Source organism: Prionailurus viverrinus, chromosome A1, assembly GCF_022837055.1.
Source record: "Prionailurus viverrinus isolate Anna chromosome A1, UM_Priviv_1.0, whole genome shotgun sequence".
Lineage (NCBI taxonomy): Eukaryota > Metazoa > Chordata > Mammalia > Carnivora > Felidae > Prionailurus > Prionailurus viverrinus.
This window is the reverse complement of record NC_062561.1, coordinates 199294430-199309462: the sequence shown is the minus strand read 5'-3', so window position 1 is coordinate 199309462 and position 15033 is coordinate 199294430. Positions and strand designations below refer to the sequence as shown.

At 40.4% G+C, this 15033-nt stretch overlaps 1 protein-coding gene across 1 annotated transcript; it reads left to right on the top strand.

The window, feature by feature from the left end:
* Positions 1-2023: 2023 nt before the first annotated feature.
* SPINK7 (serine peptidase inhibitor Kazal type 7) lies at positions 2024-5849 on the top strand. Its single transcript, XM_047856604.1, has 4 exons — positions 2024-2084; positions 3600-3625; positions 4324-4448; positions 5804-5849. Exons 1-4 carry the CDS (start codon positions 2024-2026, stop codon positions 5847-5849), a joined length of 258 nt encoding a protein of 85 aa, XP_047712560.1.
* The last annotated feature ends 9184 nt before the right edge of the window (positions 5850-15033 follow it).

Genomic DNA, 15033 nt, shown 5'->3' with positions numbered 1-15033 from the left:
AAGCAGCTGTCCAAACCAAAGCAACCCATGTCTGATCATTTTATCTCACTTTTCCTGAACTTTTTAAATCCAAAGAACTCTTTTTTTCACCAATCTTTTATCTGCTTTACATCTGGATACACCCTTGAGGATTATTATGTCAGCCCCACCCCTGAGAAATTAATTTGACATTTTGCCCACTAGCCATAGCCTCCGTAAACAATTGTTCATATTTCCTACACCTACTGCTACTACTAAGTTCACATGTATTCTGAACTGTGACCTCTAAATTCGTAACTGCTCACATCTTACATAGTCTATCAGAACCTTCTTGAACACTTGACTTTCTTCCGGGCCTATGTCCCTCTTTATGGTTCCCCTCCAGTCTCTGACGTACACACTTCCTATCCAGAAAGTCATCTTTTTTTTTTTTCATTTCTCACTCAGTGTTGTAACATATTTTGGGAGACAAAATCTAGTGCTGCAAAAATCTAGTGCTAGTGTTGTTCAGTGGCCATTAATTTTTTTTTAATTTTTTTTGTAATGTTTTTATTTTTGAGACAGAGAGAGACAGAGCATGAGCAGGGGAGGTGCAGAGAGGGAGGGAGACACAGAATCCGAAGCAAGCTCTAGGCTCTGAGCTGTCAGCACAGAGCCTGACGTGGGGCTCAAACTCACAGACTGTGAGATCATGACCTGAGCCGAAGTCGGACGCTTAACCGACTGGACCACCCAGGTGCCCCAGTGGCCATTAATTTTTATATCCATTGTTGACTGTCTGACATTCTCCCATTGACGTCTGTACCAAGCCTCTCCATCCTTCTCCAGCTTCCAGACCAACACAGTTTTTTCTGCAAACGGTAACCCCAGAATTTAACAGTCTGAGCCAACCTTACAATGGGTACCCTTTCATCTTTCTTCCTCTCCCTTTGAAATATGTCTCTACATTTACCTGCTCTTCTCTGTCTCCTATGACAGAGGGAATGGTGTTTCACCTTGTGTTCTTAACCTTATTTACTACTTCTCTATCCTGCTCCAATTAGCCACCGTCCACCATCTATCTTAAATTCCTTCTTCTTCCCTTTGGCTATGAGGCATGTTCAGTGTTCCCTAGACTTCACTGAAGCTTTGGCTTCTTCCACTCCCCTCCTCTCTTTGATTATCAAATGTCCAAAAAACATTAGAATGCTATTCTCTACTTCATCCTCATCTCCCTTTGAACCCATTCTCATTTCCCTTTGCTAAATGCATTTTCAAACCTCAACAAAGACACCCATTCTTGAAACATAATGGCTTTTTCTCAGTATTCATTCTCTTCAGATGTTCACAGCAAACAATAAAACTCATAAGGAACCCTCTTTATTAGGGCATTCGCTTCTCTCCTTTTCCATTACTGAACTCATCATAGGCTCCCCCATTAATTAGTTTCATGATCTCGTGAGGATTACTTAAATACTCTGAGTCTCAACTTACTCACTGGTAAAATTAGGGTAATAAGAATTCCTTCCTCAATGAGTTGTCCTGAAGCTCACATTCCATATTCTAACTACCATGTATGAAACTCTAATTATGATGTTCATTTCTTCAAAAATAATCAGTGTTTTCTGAGGACGCAAAATATAAAACTAAGTGTGATCGGTGTAATCTGAGTCTAATATTCTTTATTTGGTGAAAAAAAGTTTGATGTTTTAACTTATTTCATAACCAGGCCAAGCAGCCTATACTTAATTTCTTCTACTATGTGAAGTTTAGAATTCTAAATAACAGTCCCCACCTCTGGTGCAGACAGGAAAATTCTTCTCACCTCAAATAATCAATTTGTCGGTCAGGTATTAAGTAGCAATTAAGTGACAAGAACCGCAACCACCCAGGGTGTGACATTGTGCTTTGAGAGCCTCTGGGAGCCAGCACTGACTCTGGGTGACCTCACAGGAAAGGTGGAGAAACCAAGCATTGGCATATAAACATGACCCCTTCCCTGGGGTATGGCTGATGTAGCGGGTGTGACAGCCTAGAGAGCGTCCGCATCACAGCCGTCTCCACCATGAAGATCATTGGGGGTTTGCTCCTGTTCTGCACAGTGACCCATTTCTTCAGCAGCTCAGGTGAGTTAAAGGTAGAGAGCACCCTGTAGAGTCATTAAGCGTGTCTTCTCAAATAACCCGTTCTCAGCATTTGAGAGAAATGTCTGGTCATGTGGATTTAGAGCGTACTGGTTTGTGGAGCACCTGGGTGGCTCAGTTGGTTAAGCGGCTGGTTCTTGATTTGGGTTCAGGTCACGATCTCACGGTTTGCGAGTTCGAGCCCCGCGTTGGGCTCTGAGCTGGCAGCACAGAGCCTGCTTGGGATTCTCTCTCTCTCTACCCCCCTCTCACCGTCCCTTCCCCACCTGTGCTCTTTCTCCCTCTCTCTCAAAATCAATCAATAAATATCAAAAAAGATAAAGTGTACTGGTTTTTAACACAAACAGCCCTGGCCTGGGAAGGGAGGATCTTGTGTACTAGCTGGTATTGGGGGATTTGGCTCCAGGCTCTTTGATTTTAAGGATTTTTTATTTTCATCCATGGAATCATAAAAAAAAAAAAAAAAAAGAACTAATTTCTTCATAAGTCTACCTAATTTCATAAGAACACTGGAAGTGGTTGGTGTTATTAGATACGATTCCTCAGTGTAGCAACACAGAAAACCTTGTGTATGTCTCCAAATCAGTCCAGGAGGATCAAAATACAACCCAATTCTCCAAAGCCCAGGAGTCGACAATTAGACTTTTATATGGTGAAAATTACTTAAATAAATTAAGATTCTAACACCTTAACAATATTCCATTCCATTTCTTTTTTAATCTTTATTTATTAATGGGGGGGGAGGCAGAAAGAGAGGGAGAGAGAGAATCCTAATTTGCACTGTCAGTGCAGAGCTCAACGAGGGGCTCAATCTCATGAACCACGAGATCATGACATGAGCCGAAATCAAGAGTTGGATGCTTAACCGACTGAACCCCCCAGGCGCCCCTCCGTTACATTTTTTTAAAAATTTTTTTTAACGTTTATTTATTTTTGAGACAGAGAGAGACAGAGCATGAACAGGGGAGGGGCAGAGAGAGAGGGAGACACAGAATCTGAAACGGGCTCCAGGCTCTGAGCTGTCAGCACAGAGCCCGACGCAGGGCTCGAACTCACCAATTGCGAGATCATGACCTGAGCCAAAGTCGGCCGCTTAACCAACTGAGCCACCCAGGCACCCCTCTGTTACATTTTTTTATGTCACTTTGGAGGCGAGAATATCAATGATGGCAGCACTTCATGCTCTTAGGAGGGGTGACTGCAATACCTTCTATTGCTATCTGACTTTGAACCATCATCATGAGCTCCAGAAAATATCTCGTGGTCAATAAAGGGAAGAAACTGGCTAATTCTCTTGACTGAATAAAGGGCTTACCTTATTGGCCATTTGGCTTCTTCAGCAAACAGCTGGAGTTTTATATAAGAATAAAGCGTGCGCTGAGATTTCTTGCCATAGCAAATACAGAGTCTTAATCTATAGGCCCGATTTTACATTGATCAATGAGACTTCAAGACTTTGCTTTATTTTTAACGTTTCCATCTCTAACTCTCTTTCAGAAGCTGCTAGGCTATCTTTAGCAAAAGTGAGTATATTGAATTACGTTTAATTTCAATTTCCATTGACATTTAGTCAACAAACATTTTTGCAATATATATGTAGAATTAATTAAGCGTGTTTGGGGGGCTGAAGGGGGAGGCAACACAGATTAAAAACTCTGCTCTCCAGAAGGCAGTTGAAGCAATGGGATATACATATAAATAACTGTAGCCTAAAAAAAAATCCCAAGTTAAGGGAGAGAGAGATGACTTCCAGCTGAGAGACTGGTAAAGTCTTCATGGAAAGGGCAACATGTGAGAAGCAGGGCAGTTACCTTGGTTAATTAGGTGGGCTCTAGATTCAAATCCCAAACCCATTATTAACTGCGTTTATGTTATACAAGTTCTTTGTTTTTAAGCCATAATTTCCCCCATCTATAAACAGCCTACCTTATTCAGTAAACAAACAAACAAAAAACTCATGTACAATTCAAGGTTAATGCCTAGCATGGAAATTCTCAGGAATTAATAATAGCAGACTATCCTAGCAGTCACAGAAGTGGTGATAGCAGTACGAGTATTTGTCATGGTGGTAATATTATTACTAATAGAAGTAGCCATAGGAGCATCAGATTATCTGATCTGGGATTCCCAGGATGGTATTCTGCCTCCTGCCCAACAGAGGCCAGCGTAGCCTACCTTGGGGGCCCGAAAACAGCAGGACATTCTCTTGTGTCCAACACAGGGGGACTGCAGCATTTACAAGAAGTACCCAGTGGTGGCCATCCCCTGCCCCATCACGTACCTGCCTGTCTGTGGCTCTGATTACATCACCTATGGGAATGAATGCCACCTATGCATTGAGAATTTGTGAGTACCTCATGGGAAGAAAAAAGAAGTTGCGGCCAGTGTCCTCCACAGCAAACTTCTCCTCTTTCTATGAGCCTGTTTCACTCTCCATAAGCTGTGCTTATTCCCACCCAGAAGCATCTGGGAGAGAGAGAAAACTGGCTGTCTTGTGGTCAGGCTAGGCTTGGCCCCCTGCTCTGCCAGCTTGAACTCGTTCCATCCATCCCCCAACTGCCAATTCCTGTCTCAGTTGAGGGAGTCCAATAAGACCAGGAGCCTAGAGGTTCTACAGAGGCACCAGAGTCACCAGAGGAACTAAGGGGATCATTTGGGGGTGATCTCCAACCCCAAGTTCAGCTTTTGGCTGTTTTCGGTAATGGGGTTGCACACAGTATTTTGTTAGAGACAAGGATCTTAAACCCCACACTAAGAAATCATTGAAACCCACTGTCCCACATGACTTCTAAGAGACTTATGGCCATACTGCTTGATTCTTAGACAAACTGGCTGGAAAGCCTTTCCGCTCCTCAAATTCCTAGCAGCTCTATCTGTAGCCTTAAGGGGGAGAAGGGGAATAAGGCTATGGCAATTTTTTTTCTTTTATTTAAAAGAAGGGAATGCAGCTCTCGGTGCTTCCACCTGGGTCCCACGGGCATGTTTTGTTTAGGTATTTCGTTTAGCCTGCATGGTATTTTTGAAGGCAATATAACTAGGTAGTTGCCACTTCTTTAATGCAAAACAGGCACCTAAGCATTTATTCCCTTACACAAAGTCCGCTCTGCTCATTGTTAAGTCTTTTTAGACCACTGGATTTTGGCCATCCATCTTCAATCTTAATATTTTTCATCTCCGTGATTATCTCACAAGTTGGAATAGCAGGTGAGGCCTCTAGCCCACAAAGATATGTCTGCATTTTTATTTCTACTCAGGAAGAGGGAGTCTTCAGAAAAGAGAAGATGCACACATATTGGGCCTTTGGCCTAGCAACTAGCTTGCGTTCAAGGACACTGAAGGGGACATGTGGTGGCAGTTCTTACCACTGCAGGATCCAGCTTCATCACAGGCCTTGCTGAGCAAGAAAAGCTGAGGGGCAGGCCACCTCAACTCCCCTTGTCAGAAGCCCTCCTTCTTTGTAAGATGCAGGGTAACCCCAGGCTCTGGGGTCAGTGGGGGCCGTGGGTAGGCTGGATGTATCACTGGACTAGGGAAACTTGGCTTCTGTCAGAAACTGCCTGTGGCAGGGACATTCCTTTTCAGGGATTCAGTTTCCTCATCTGTAACATTAAGTTCTGCCTCATAATTTCTATAGTTCCTTTTGGCTCTAACATTATATAAAATGTCCTCTTGCTTAATGAATCTTGTGTGTTTTCTCATAGGAAAAGTAACGGAAAAGTTCAGTTTCTTCATGAAGGAGCATGCTAACTTCCCCGCAGACATGGATACAGAGCGATGACGTCTTCACCATCACCTTCATCTTCCCTGGGCTCTGACTGCCCTCTCCCTCATCTCAGCCAGGGCTCTGGGTAAGGGCAGAGACGGAATGCGACTCATCTTTGTTGGGCAGAGAAAATTGTTGCGGTCCTCTCCTCATGCCTCACTGATTTCCGGGCCTCCTTTTGTACCTCAGTAAAAGAATCTCCTTACATAGTTTACCTTTACTTCTGCTTGTATTTGTTCCTTAGATTGGGATGTCGCATATCAGTTTAAAAATAAAACTGAAGAACACATAAATCTCCTTTAGGAGAAAATCCTGTATGAAGAATTCCAAGTGACTTCCAAAAGACCCACGCACACGCACGCACACCCACCCACACACACAGACCAGTGAACATCTTACCCTCTCCTGGAGTCTTTACTTTCCTTAATCAGTACCTGTCACTGGGAACTAGTCTGTGGACCATACTGGTCCTTTATATTAGTCTCTTTTCCAAAGTGCCTCAGAAGGAAGACTCCTTCATTGTAACAAGTCATCCCTGATGGGGTGCCTGGGTGGCTCAGTCTGTTAAGTGTCTGACTCTTTATTTCAGTTCAGGTCATGATCTCACGGTTCATGAGATGGAGCCCCATGCTGTCAGCGCAGAGCCTGCTTGGGATTCTCTCTTACCCTCTTTCTCTGCCTCTCCTCACTCTCTCTCTCAAAATAAATAAATAAACATTAAAAAAAAAAAGATGTCATCCCCGGAGGGAAGACTTTCCTGCCCATTTCTTTCCATAAGCATTCAATAATTTCTCTTTTCCTGTCTCTCACCTTGCTAACCTCCTACTGTCGCCTTAATAGAACATCCCTGGCACTGACTACAACATGGCTTGAGCTCCTCTCTAACACCTGTCTTCCATATCTATAATATGTAGATACCGCTGTGTACCAAGACAACATTGACAGTATTGGCAAGTTGTGCATTTTTCCTTTAAATACAGAGATATATAATTCCCTCCAAGTGGTGAAGCTGGAGTTCTTTCCACAGAGGCTTTGAGGAAGTCTCAGTGCTACGCGTAGCTCACAAAACATTAGTGACCTAGTTTGGGCCTTGGTGTACTTTCATGGCTCATTTTCTCCTCCCCATGTTCACTTCTTCCCTCACTTGCTCCAGAACTATTCTTGGCCCAGAGATTGAAAGAGGATAGTCCTGCCCACCACCTATAGACTGCCCTAAAGATAAAAGGAGGCCTTTGGAAACCTTATCTCCTTACAAACTCAAGTAGAGAGGGAATTCATAGTTATGGTGACTCCATAAAAGTGGTATAAAAAAGGCTTATAAGCAGTTGACTCCCGCCTTTATATTCTACCTCTAAATTGCTATATAATCACATTAAGTACAGACTCTGTCCCCACGATCATGACACACGTAACATGGTCGAGATGATTGGGATAAAATATGGGTCTGAACCAGAGTCAAGTTCAACGTCAAGTTCAAAGTTAAAGCCAAGCCAGATCATGGTCAAGTCAACTATGGAGACCGTGAAGAAGAGCAAGGATAGGGAAGTATCTCAGAAAAAAACAGAGCTGCTGAAGTAAAAGTAGCAGATAGGGAGAAGTCGTGATCTGGACGGTGAAGGGCCTAGAACAGGTGGTCAGATGGGCTTGCTGGCTTAGCTTTCTTGAGTTGCTTGCCACCTTCAGCAGCTCTCACCTCCCGGTTCTGAGCTCCCTCCCACACCGGTGTGATCCTCTCCTGAACTGCTCACACCTGCTGGTGTGTGTAGAGCATCCCCTCACCTGAGTGGCACACCCCCCCACCTCAGTCTCCCAGTCTGTGCTGCTTCTCATCATGCCAGTTCCTCCCACCTTCTCATATCCTCAGCTTCTCTTGTTTTTCCTTCTCCCAGTTTTGATTTATCCCTGCATCTAACACTGTTTGCTCTGTCTTAAACAAACACCTGCATTTTCCTGGAGTTCCTCACCAATCTTTCTTACGTATCTTCAGTTGCTTCTACCTTCTTAGGAGCCTTGATTTCTGTATTTCTCCATTTGCCTCACCCCTTTCTCCTCTGCTGCTATCAAGTTTTTGGCTACCTCAGTCCTTCCCATTCTTCCTCCGATCTCACTCACAACTTCTCAGCTGACCTGAATCCTCAGAAGCTCATTTCTGAGTACACAAAAGCTCCCTTCTCCTTGAAGTTGGATTGTGATAAAGACCAAGGCATGGGCATACCCCTACCCTGTGAGCTCGTCTTCACCCTGGTGTATGGTACAGATAGAAAAACCTATGACAATCCCTGCCAACTGTGAGTGAAGGTCAGGGAAACATATCAACAAAACCATGATACAAAACATGGGCAAATACACACCTACACTAGAATTCCTGATCGTCAAGGATGAAAGAGAGCCAGTCAACCGCCTCATTTTATGGATGGAAACGGAGTTCCCAAAATTGGAAATGTCTCATTGTTCACATGGAAGATGAGGACAAGAACCCAGATTTGCTACTCGCAGTCCAGGGCCCAAACAGTGTTTCCAGAATTTCATCCATTATACCTCAATACTCTTGAAAATCAAATTCCTTCTACCATGAAATGACCCAGTGTATAATAACATCTATAAAGCACTTAGAGTTCACAAAATACTTTCATATTTTCTGTCTCGTTTAATCCCCACATAACATCATAAGGTAAACGTTATCAGTCAAACTTTTCAGGTGATATAAAAGAAGCTCCCAAAGTAAAATGATGGGCAGAATTGCAAAACCGGGAATGGTGGATGGTTCTGCTTGCTCAGGGTCTAACTAGCGTCTGTTCTACACACCACACTGCATAAAGAAAGTTAGGAAACATCTCGCTTTATTGCAGACCTGAGCCGCATTAGTTCTTCAGTCTATACTGCATCCAAAGCAGATGCTAACCGTTGATGACACTGCCCCCTTTTCTGCCAACATTCACCAAAACTTACCTCCTAAAAGGAGGTTTCTGCTCTTTCTTAATTTGAAGTCTAGGTTTGGCCTACAATTGATACGTCTGTAAAATCCTTTCAATATTTATAAATGATGTTTAAAAACAGTTATTGCTCTTCAAATTTTAGAATCAATCTATGGTTAACCGGTAGTAGAATGAACTACAGTATACAGAACGGAATGAGTATATTTTTAATGTATGAAATGTAAAAATTAACATAGAGGTGACAAATCTTTAGAGAAAAAAGTTGGCTGGGGGAAGTGTGTAGAGGCAAGTAATTTTCTTGCAGAATTACGAGATGCTATCTAAGGATGAGAATAATAGAAAGTGACTAAAATATATTATTTAAAGTTATAAAGGTAATATGAAGACTGAAAAGTCGTGATATACTCATCAAAAATTGGGAAGAGCTAAAAGTCATGATATAGTCATCAAAAATTGGGAAGAACTAAAGATGGGAAGGTAATGTAAATTAACAATTTTTCCTTCATAGATGGGGGTCAATAAGTAACTCTTTTTAGTTAATAAATCAAGAAACAGGGTTACAAGTATACTATTGAGAATTATTATGGTAGCAACCTTAGAATAGAAATGGTTAAAATTATCTCCCACTGAAGTGTGATATTGGCAATGAAGACTTTGGTTTTCATCGTAAGCTAGTTAACGTCAATGGACTAAATATATATATATATATATATATATATATATATATATATATATATATATATCTTACTATCACACATGTAATTAATTTCCTTTCTTTCCCTTTTTCCCTGCCAGGGAAAGTAAATCTTTGCCACAGGGAAGCTGATAACCATAAATGCAAATGTAAAGGAGGTTTATTTTTAAATTTTTACCTCTCCAAGTTTAGACCTGGAAGAGAAAATGATTTTATTCAGTTTTACTTGCTTCTCTGTGTACTCATCAGCATTTGCATCACTGAGGTCTTTGGCGTCCTCATCCTCTCTGTCTTCATTATACAACTTCACCAAACAGCTCAGGAGAACACAACAAAACTTGGGACAGGAGACTTATGTGTTTATGCGAACCTGAACTTTCACTGGTGTGTGTGGCCGTGGGTTGGTCATTCATGTGTGTGATAGCACTTTCCTTACTGACAAAATCAAGAGAATAATAAACCCTAATTTAACCTGTATATTGTGGCAGTCAGATGACATATGCATGCAAACACGCTTTGTAAACTGAAAAGTCCTACAGAAATGAAAGGGTTGATTACGACCGGTATGCCTTCCTTCTCCAACATTTCTTTACCCAGGCCCAAAACATAGACCACATTCTTGGAAATGTGTTTGGCATGTTGGAAGTAAAGTCCCAGGATCAGCAAACGTTCTGGGTTGTTTTTTTTTCTTGGTTTGAGATAAATGGGAACATTTCAGTTCCGTAGAAATTGATACTAGAAAGTGAAAAGGCAAATGTACAATGTGAACATATAAGAGTACGTGAATTTATGTATATAGTTTGCTCCATTGGATATGGCCTCACTTAATAGTGTAAGACTGTGATGCAAAATGAGATATTCGAATAATCTCAAGGATCTCATCACAAAATATTTACTAATTTTGAAAGGAAAAAGAGTAACCATAGAGTGGAGAAACCTGAAGACACTAACCTGCACAAGTGATCAAACTTAGCATCGTTAGTGATGGGGCAACATCACGTAAACTATCTCAAAGTATACAGTGCAAATAATATAGAGTAACTTCCGTATTTCCCTGCCAAAAATGCACAACTTGAACATAGCCCCTAGGAAATGTCAGACAAACTCAAATTCAGAAACCTGCTGCAAAATAACTCATCTACAACTTTCAAAAACCAAGAACAGGCCTTTTAAATATTCTTCATTGAAAGAGACTAAAGAACATGACAATTCATGATCCTGAATGCATCTTTTATTATTGTTGTTGAGAGTCCACATAAAAAAATTCATGTTTTTACTTTTTTTAATTTTTAAAATTTAAGTATAATTAACATGCAGCATTCTATTAGTTATAAACATCCTCATTTTTCAAGTGTATAACTCAGTGGTTTCTAGTCTACTCACAAAATTGTGCAACCATCACCACCATCCGATTGCAATACCTTCCATCACTCCAAAAAGAAACTCCAAGCCCACTGGCAGCCACTCTCATTCCCCCATCTTTCCAGCCCCTGGCAACCATGAATCTAATTCTTGTCTATGAATTTACCACTCTGGCATCATATATAAACAGAGTCATATTATATAGTGTCTAACTTCCTTCACTTAGCATAAGATTTTCATGATTAATCCATGTGGTAACAGGTGTCAGTACTTTATTCCTTTTTATAGCGGAATAATATTCCATTCTATGGCTAAACTACATTCAACATTTATCAATCAATGGATACTTGGATTGTTTCCAGTTTTGAGCCATTATGAATAAAGCTGCCATGAACATTCACATCCAAGATTTTGTTTTGTTTTGTTTTCAATTCTCTTGGGTAAATACCAGAAGTAGAATTTCTAGGCCATAGGGTAACTCTACATTTAACTTTTTGAGGACCTAACAAACTCTTTTCCAAAGCAGCTGCTATGACATTTGTCATTCCCACCAGCAATGTATGAGGGTTCCAATTTCTTTACATCTTAAACATCTTGTCTTTTTTTTTTTTAGACATTCTAACGGATGTGAAATCGTACTCATTTTGGCTTTGATTTGCATTTCCCTGCCTTTATTGGCCATTTGTATATCTTCTTTGGAAAAATGTTTATTCAAAATCCTTTGCTCATTTTTTAACTGGATTATTTGTCTGGTATTGTTGAGCTGTATATATTCTGTTTATATATTCTGAATACTAGTCCTTTATGAGAACTATGATTTGCAAATATTTTCTCATTCTTTGGGCTGTCTAATGAAGAACAAAAGTTTTTAATTTTGATAAAATCAACTTATTTATTTTCCCTTTTGTTTATTGTTTTTAGTAGCATATCTAAGAAGCCATTGCCCATTAAAAGGTCACAAAGATTCATGCCTATGTTTTCTTCTAAGACTTCAAAAGTTATCATTCTTATATTTAGTCTTTGATCCATTTTGTGTTAATTTCTGTTATACTTTTTTATACAAGATGAAGTAAGTGTCCAACCTTAGTGTCCCAGCATGAATTTTTGAAGACTATTCTTTCTCCAGTAAGTTGTCTTGGCAATTTGCCTTTGTCAAAAATCAACCGACCATAAATAAAAAAAGTTTATTTTTGGATCTTCAATTGTTATACACTGTCTTGACTACTATAACTTTGTAGTAAATTTTAAAATTGAGAAGTGTGCGTCCTCCAGCCTTCTTCATTTTTAAGACTGTTTTGGCTATACTAGGTAACTTGTATTTCCATACGAATTTTAGGATGGACTTATTCATTTTTCCAAAAAGGGCAGCTAAGACTTTGGTAGAGACTACTGCCATCATAACAATATTAAATCAGGTTGGGTTGGATCAGTCTGTTATAAAGGCATTGTGGACACAAATGGCAAAATTTGAATGGAGTCTTGAGGTAAAGAAGTTCCTTGTTTTAGTTTTGCAACAATTATTTCAAAACAAAGAGTTAAAATTTAAAAATGTGTTCTTCCTAATTGTTATGCAGATACCAGTAACCTGATAAACCTGTTCTTCTGAGAATGCAAAGTACAGGCACAGAAGTGACTTCCTAATGTGAAATAACAAGAGAATATGGGAAGGATATGCTACACTGGGCTGAATTCTTAAGTAAATTCTCAAATAAACCTTAAGGCTCTCCCCGCCTCTCCCACCCCCAATACATACTGAAAAGAGTTCAGAATTCCTTGGGGCGGGGGGTGGGGGGAGGGAAACTCAACTTCATAGTGACATTTTAGGCTTTTTTTTCTATTCCACTATAACTCAGTGCTGCCTAAACAGTCTTGCTTATTAGAAGGAAAGTACTACCATTGTGTTGAAAGACATTTCTGAAAAGCTCAGGTGACTTAGTGTCAAAGCTTTCCTGATTCCCAGATCCTGCAACATTTCTCCTCCAGAGGTGACCACTTAACCCGTGCATGTGTACACATCAACAGGTCCTAAACTCTGGCCAGTCTTCCCCAGAAGCAGAAGAGGTTTAAGCAATTATAATCCCACCCAGCCCAGCCTTCCGACACCCTCCACAGAGTCACCTCTATATTAGTTCTCCTCTAATTTTGTGTCTAAAATCTTGAGATTCAAGTCTTTTCTTGGGTTTCAATTTAGATGACTGCCTTATTTCCTAGAGACTCTCTCGTTATGGCCCTGTAACTGTATGTGAACTTGTTCCTTCTAGATCATCCTCTTTCCCTTCTCTTCTCCCTTCTGCATTCACACTCTTATAACCAAAGCCAAGTATCAGGCTCTGATCTAGACAAACTCTCCCTCAAATAGTACTTGCCTCACTAAACCCCTATCCCAACTGACTTATTTCACTTGGCATACTACATTCTAGTTCTATCCATTATGTTGCAAATGGCAAGATTTCATTCTTTTTGAATACCAAGTAATATTCCAGTGTGTGTGTGTGCGTGTGTGTGTGTGTGTGTGTGTGTGTGTGTGCCACATCTTTATACATTTGTCAGTTGATGGACATTTGGGCTCTTTAATTTGTAATATAGTTTCTAAGAGTAAATGCTCATTAATGTTTACTGAATGATTAAATGAACATTAAGAAACTAAAGTTATTAGGAGATAAAGAACTGGCCCAAGGTCATGTAGGGAATGGTGAAGCTGGCAATGAATTTAGCTCTGCAAGACTCTTAGAGTTTCAACTCTCAGTAGTATTAAGATGTCTGACCCCCCAGACCGGCATAGGTTCCAGCTGTCTTTATCCTTTTGAAGGGAAGCAACTGTGAATTTCAGTCTCTCAGTCTTTGACACCACTTCCATTTGGTATAAACAGTGTCTTACAACTGTCTACCAAAACTGCATGAGCTGCTTGCAAGGTCTTCTCATAGAGTTGCTCTATTTGAAAATTGGCACATTTCAAAATAAGTGTCCTTGTAGCCTTTATCAAAGATTTCAAATGAGAAATAGTTTGATAAAGCACAATTAAATGTATTTAAACCACGACCAAATGATTGGTGGCTTGTCTATTAAAAATTATTGTATTAGTATAAGATGTCACTGGACTTGCATGTACCTACAGCCCATGGAAAAGTCAACATCTCATTCTTTTTTTTCGAGAGAAAAAGAGAGAGGGTACTCACTCATGAGCAGGAGATGGGAGAGGGAAAGAGAGAATCTTAAGCAGGTTCATATCCAGTGCAGAGCCCAACATGGGGCTCAATCTTATGACCATTGAAATCATGACCTGAACTGAAATCAAGAGTCTGACATTTAACTGACTGAGCCATCCGGGCACCCCAACATCTCATTCTTGAACCTTGAGCCTGTGCTTCAGGTACAGTCAAGCCACTGCAGCCAATAAATCCATTATTGGTTAAGATGGTCACATAGCTCTTTATTATTGCCTTTGAGGAATCCCTTCTTCCAAGGTTCTTTGATGAGGAAATTCCACCAGAGATCTGGCATTAAATGAGGAGTGACTATTCAACAAGTCCACCCATTTTACCATCTCCTCAAATTTAGAATCTTGGAGAAAGTATCCCCCTGCTAAGAGCATAAATCATTGCTTGTTACTGCTGAATAAAGACTTGGGTGTTGATACCTTTTCTCTGTGCCCAGTCTAGAGTCTCAACTGCCAATATTTCCCATTTGGTGCTGGAGAAGATAGGAGGAAAGAAGATAGGGGAAACTGGGAAAGTGTCAAAAGAGGGGAAACATAGAAAGCTGCCATGCTGGTGAGTGTTCCTGGAAAAGTAGTGCAACCAAGAATATGTAGTAAACTGGGTGAAATGACTTAACTTCTTTCTGACTTCACTTTCTCATCTGTAAAACAAAGAAAATTGTAGTAACTGACAGATCTGTTATGAAGATCCAATCATATAACAGCTGTGAAAGCACTCCATCTTTCAAGTATGTAAAGAAACAAAGAAATAAGAGTTTTATTGGGTTCTATGGTCTATTAAAATGAGCAAACATGAGCAACCATCTGATTTCACAATAAAAGAATTCCCATACTAGCATATGTCTCTGACCTCCTCCCAGGATTCTGTTTCTGGAAATAGTTACTTCACAATTGAGGCAGGAACTCTTGTCAATATATAAGGTAGAACCCAAGTGGGCAGAGCAGACGGCAGAAAGTT

Bases quoted from the DNA above. Each gene is read 5' to 3' on its own strand.
- SPINK7 (XM_047856604.1), top strand. From the start codon at position 2,024: ATGAAGATCATTGGGGGTTTGCTCCTGTTCTGCACAGTGACCCATTTC. The intron at 2,085-3,599 runs GTGAGTTAAAGG...ACTCTCTTTCAG, and splicing joins CCATTTCTTCAGCAGCTCAG to AAGCTGCTAGGCTATCTTTA. The intron at 4,449-5,803 runs GTGAGTACCTCA...GTTTTCTCATAG, and splicing joins CACCTATGCATTGAGAATTT to GAAAAGTAACGGAAAAGTTC.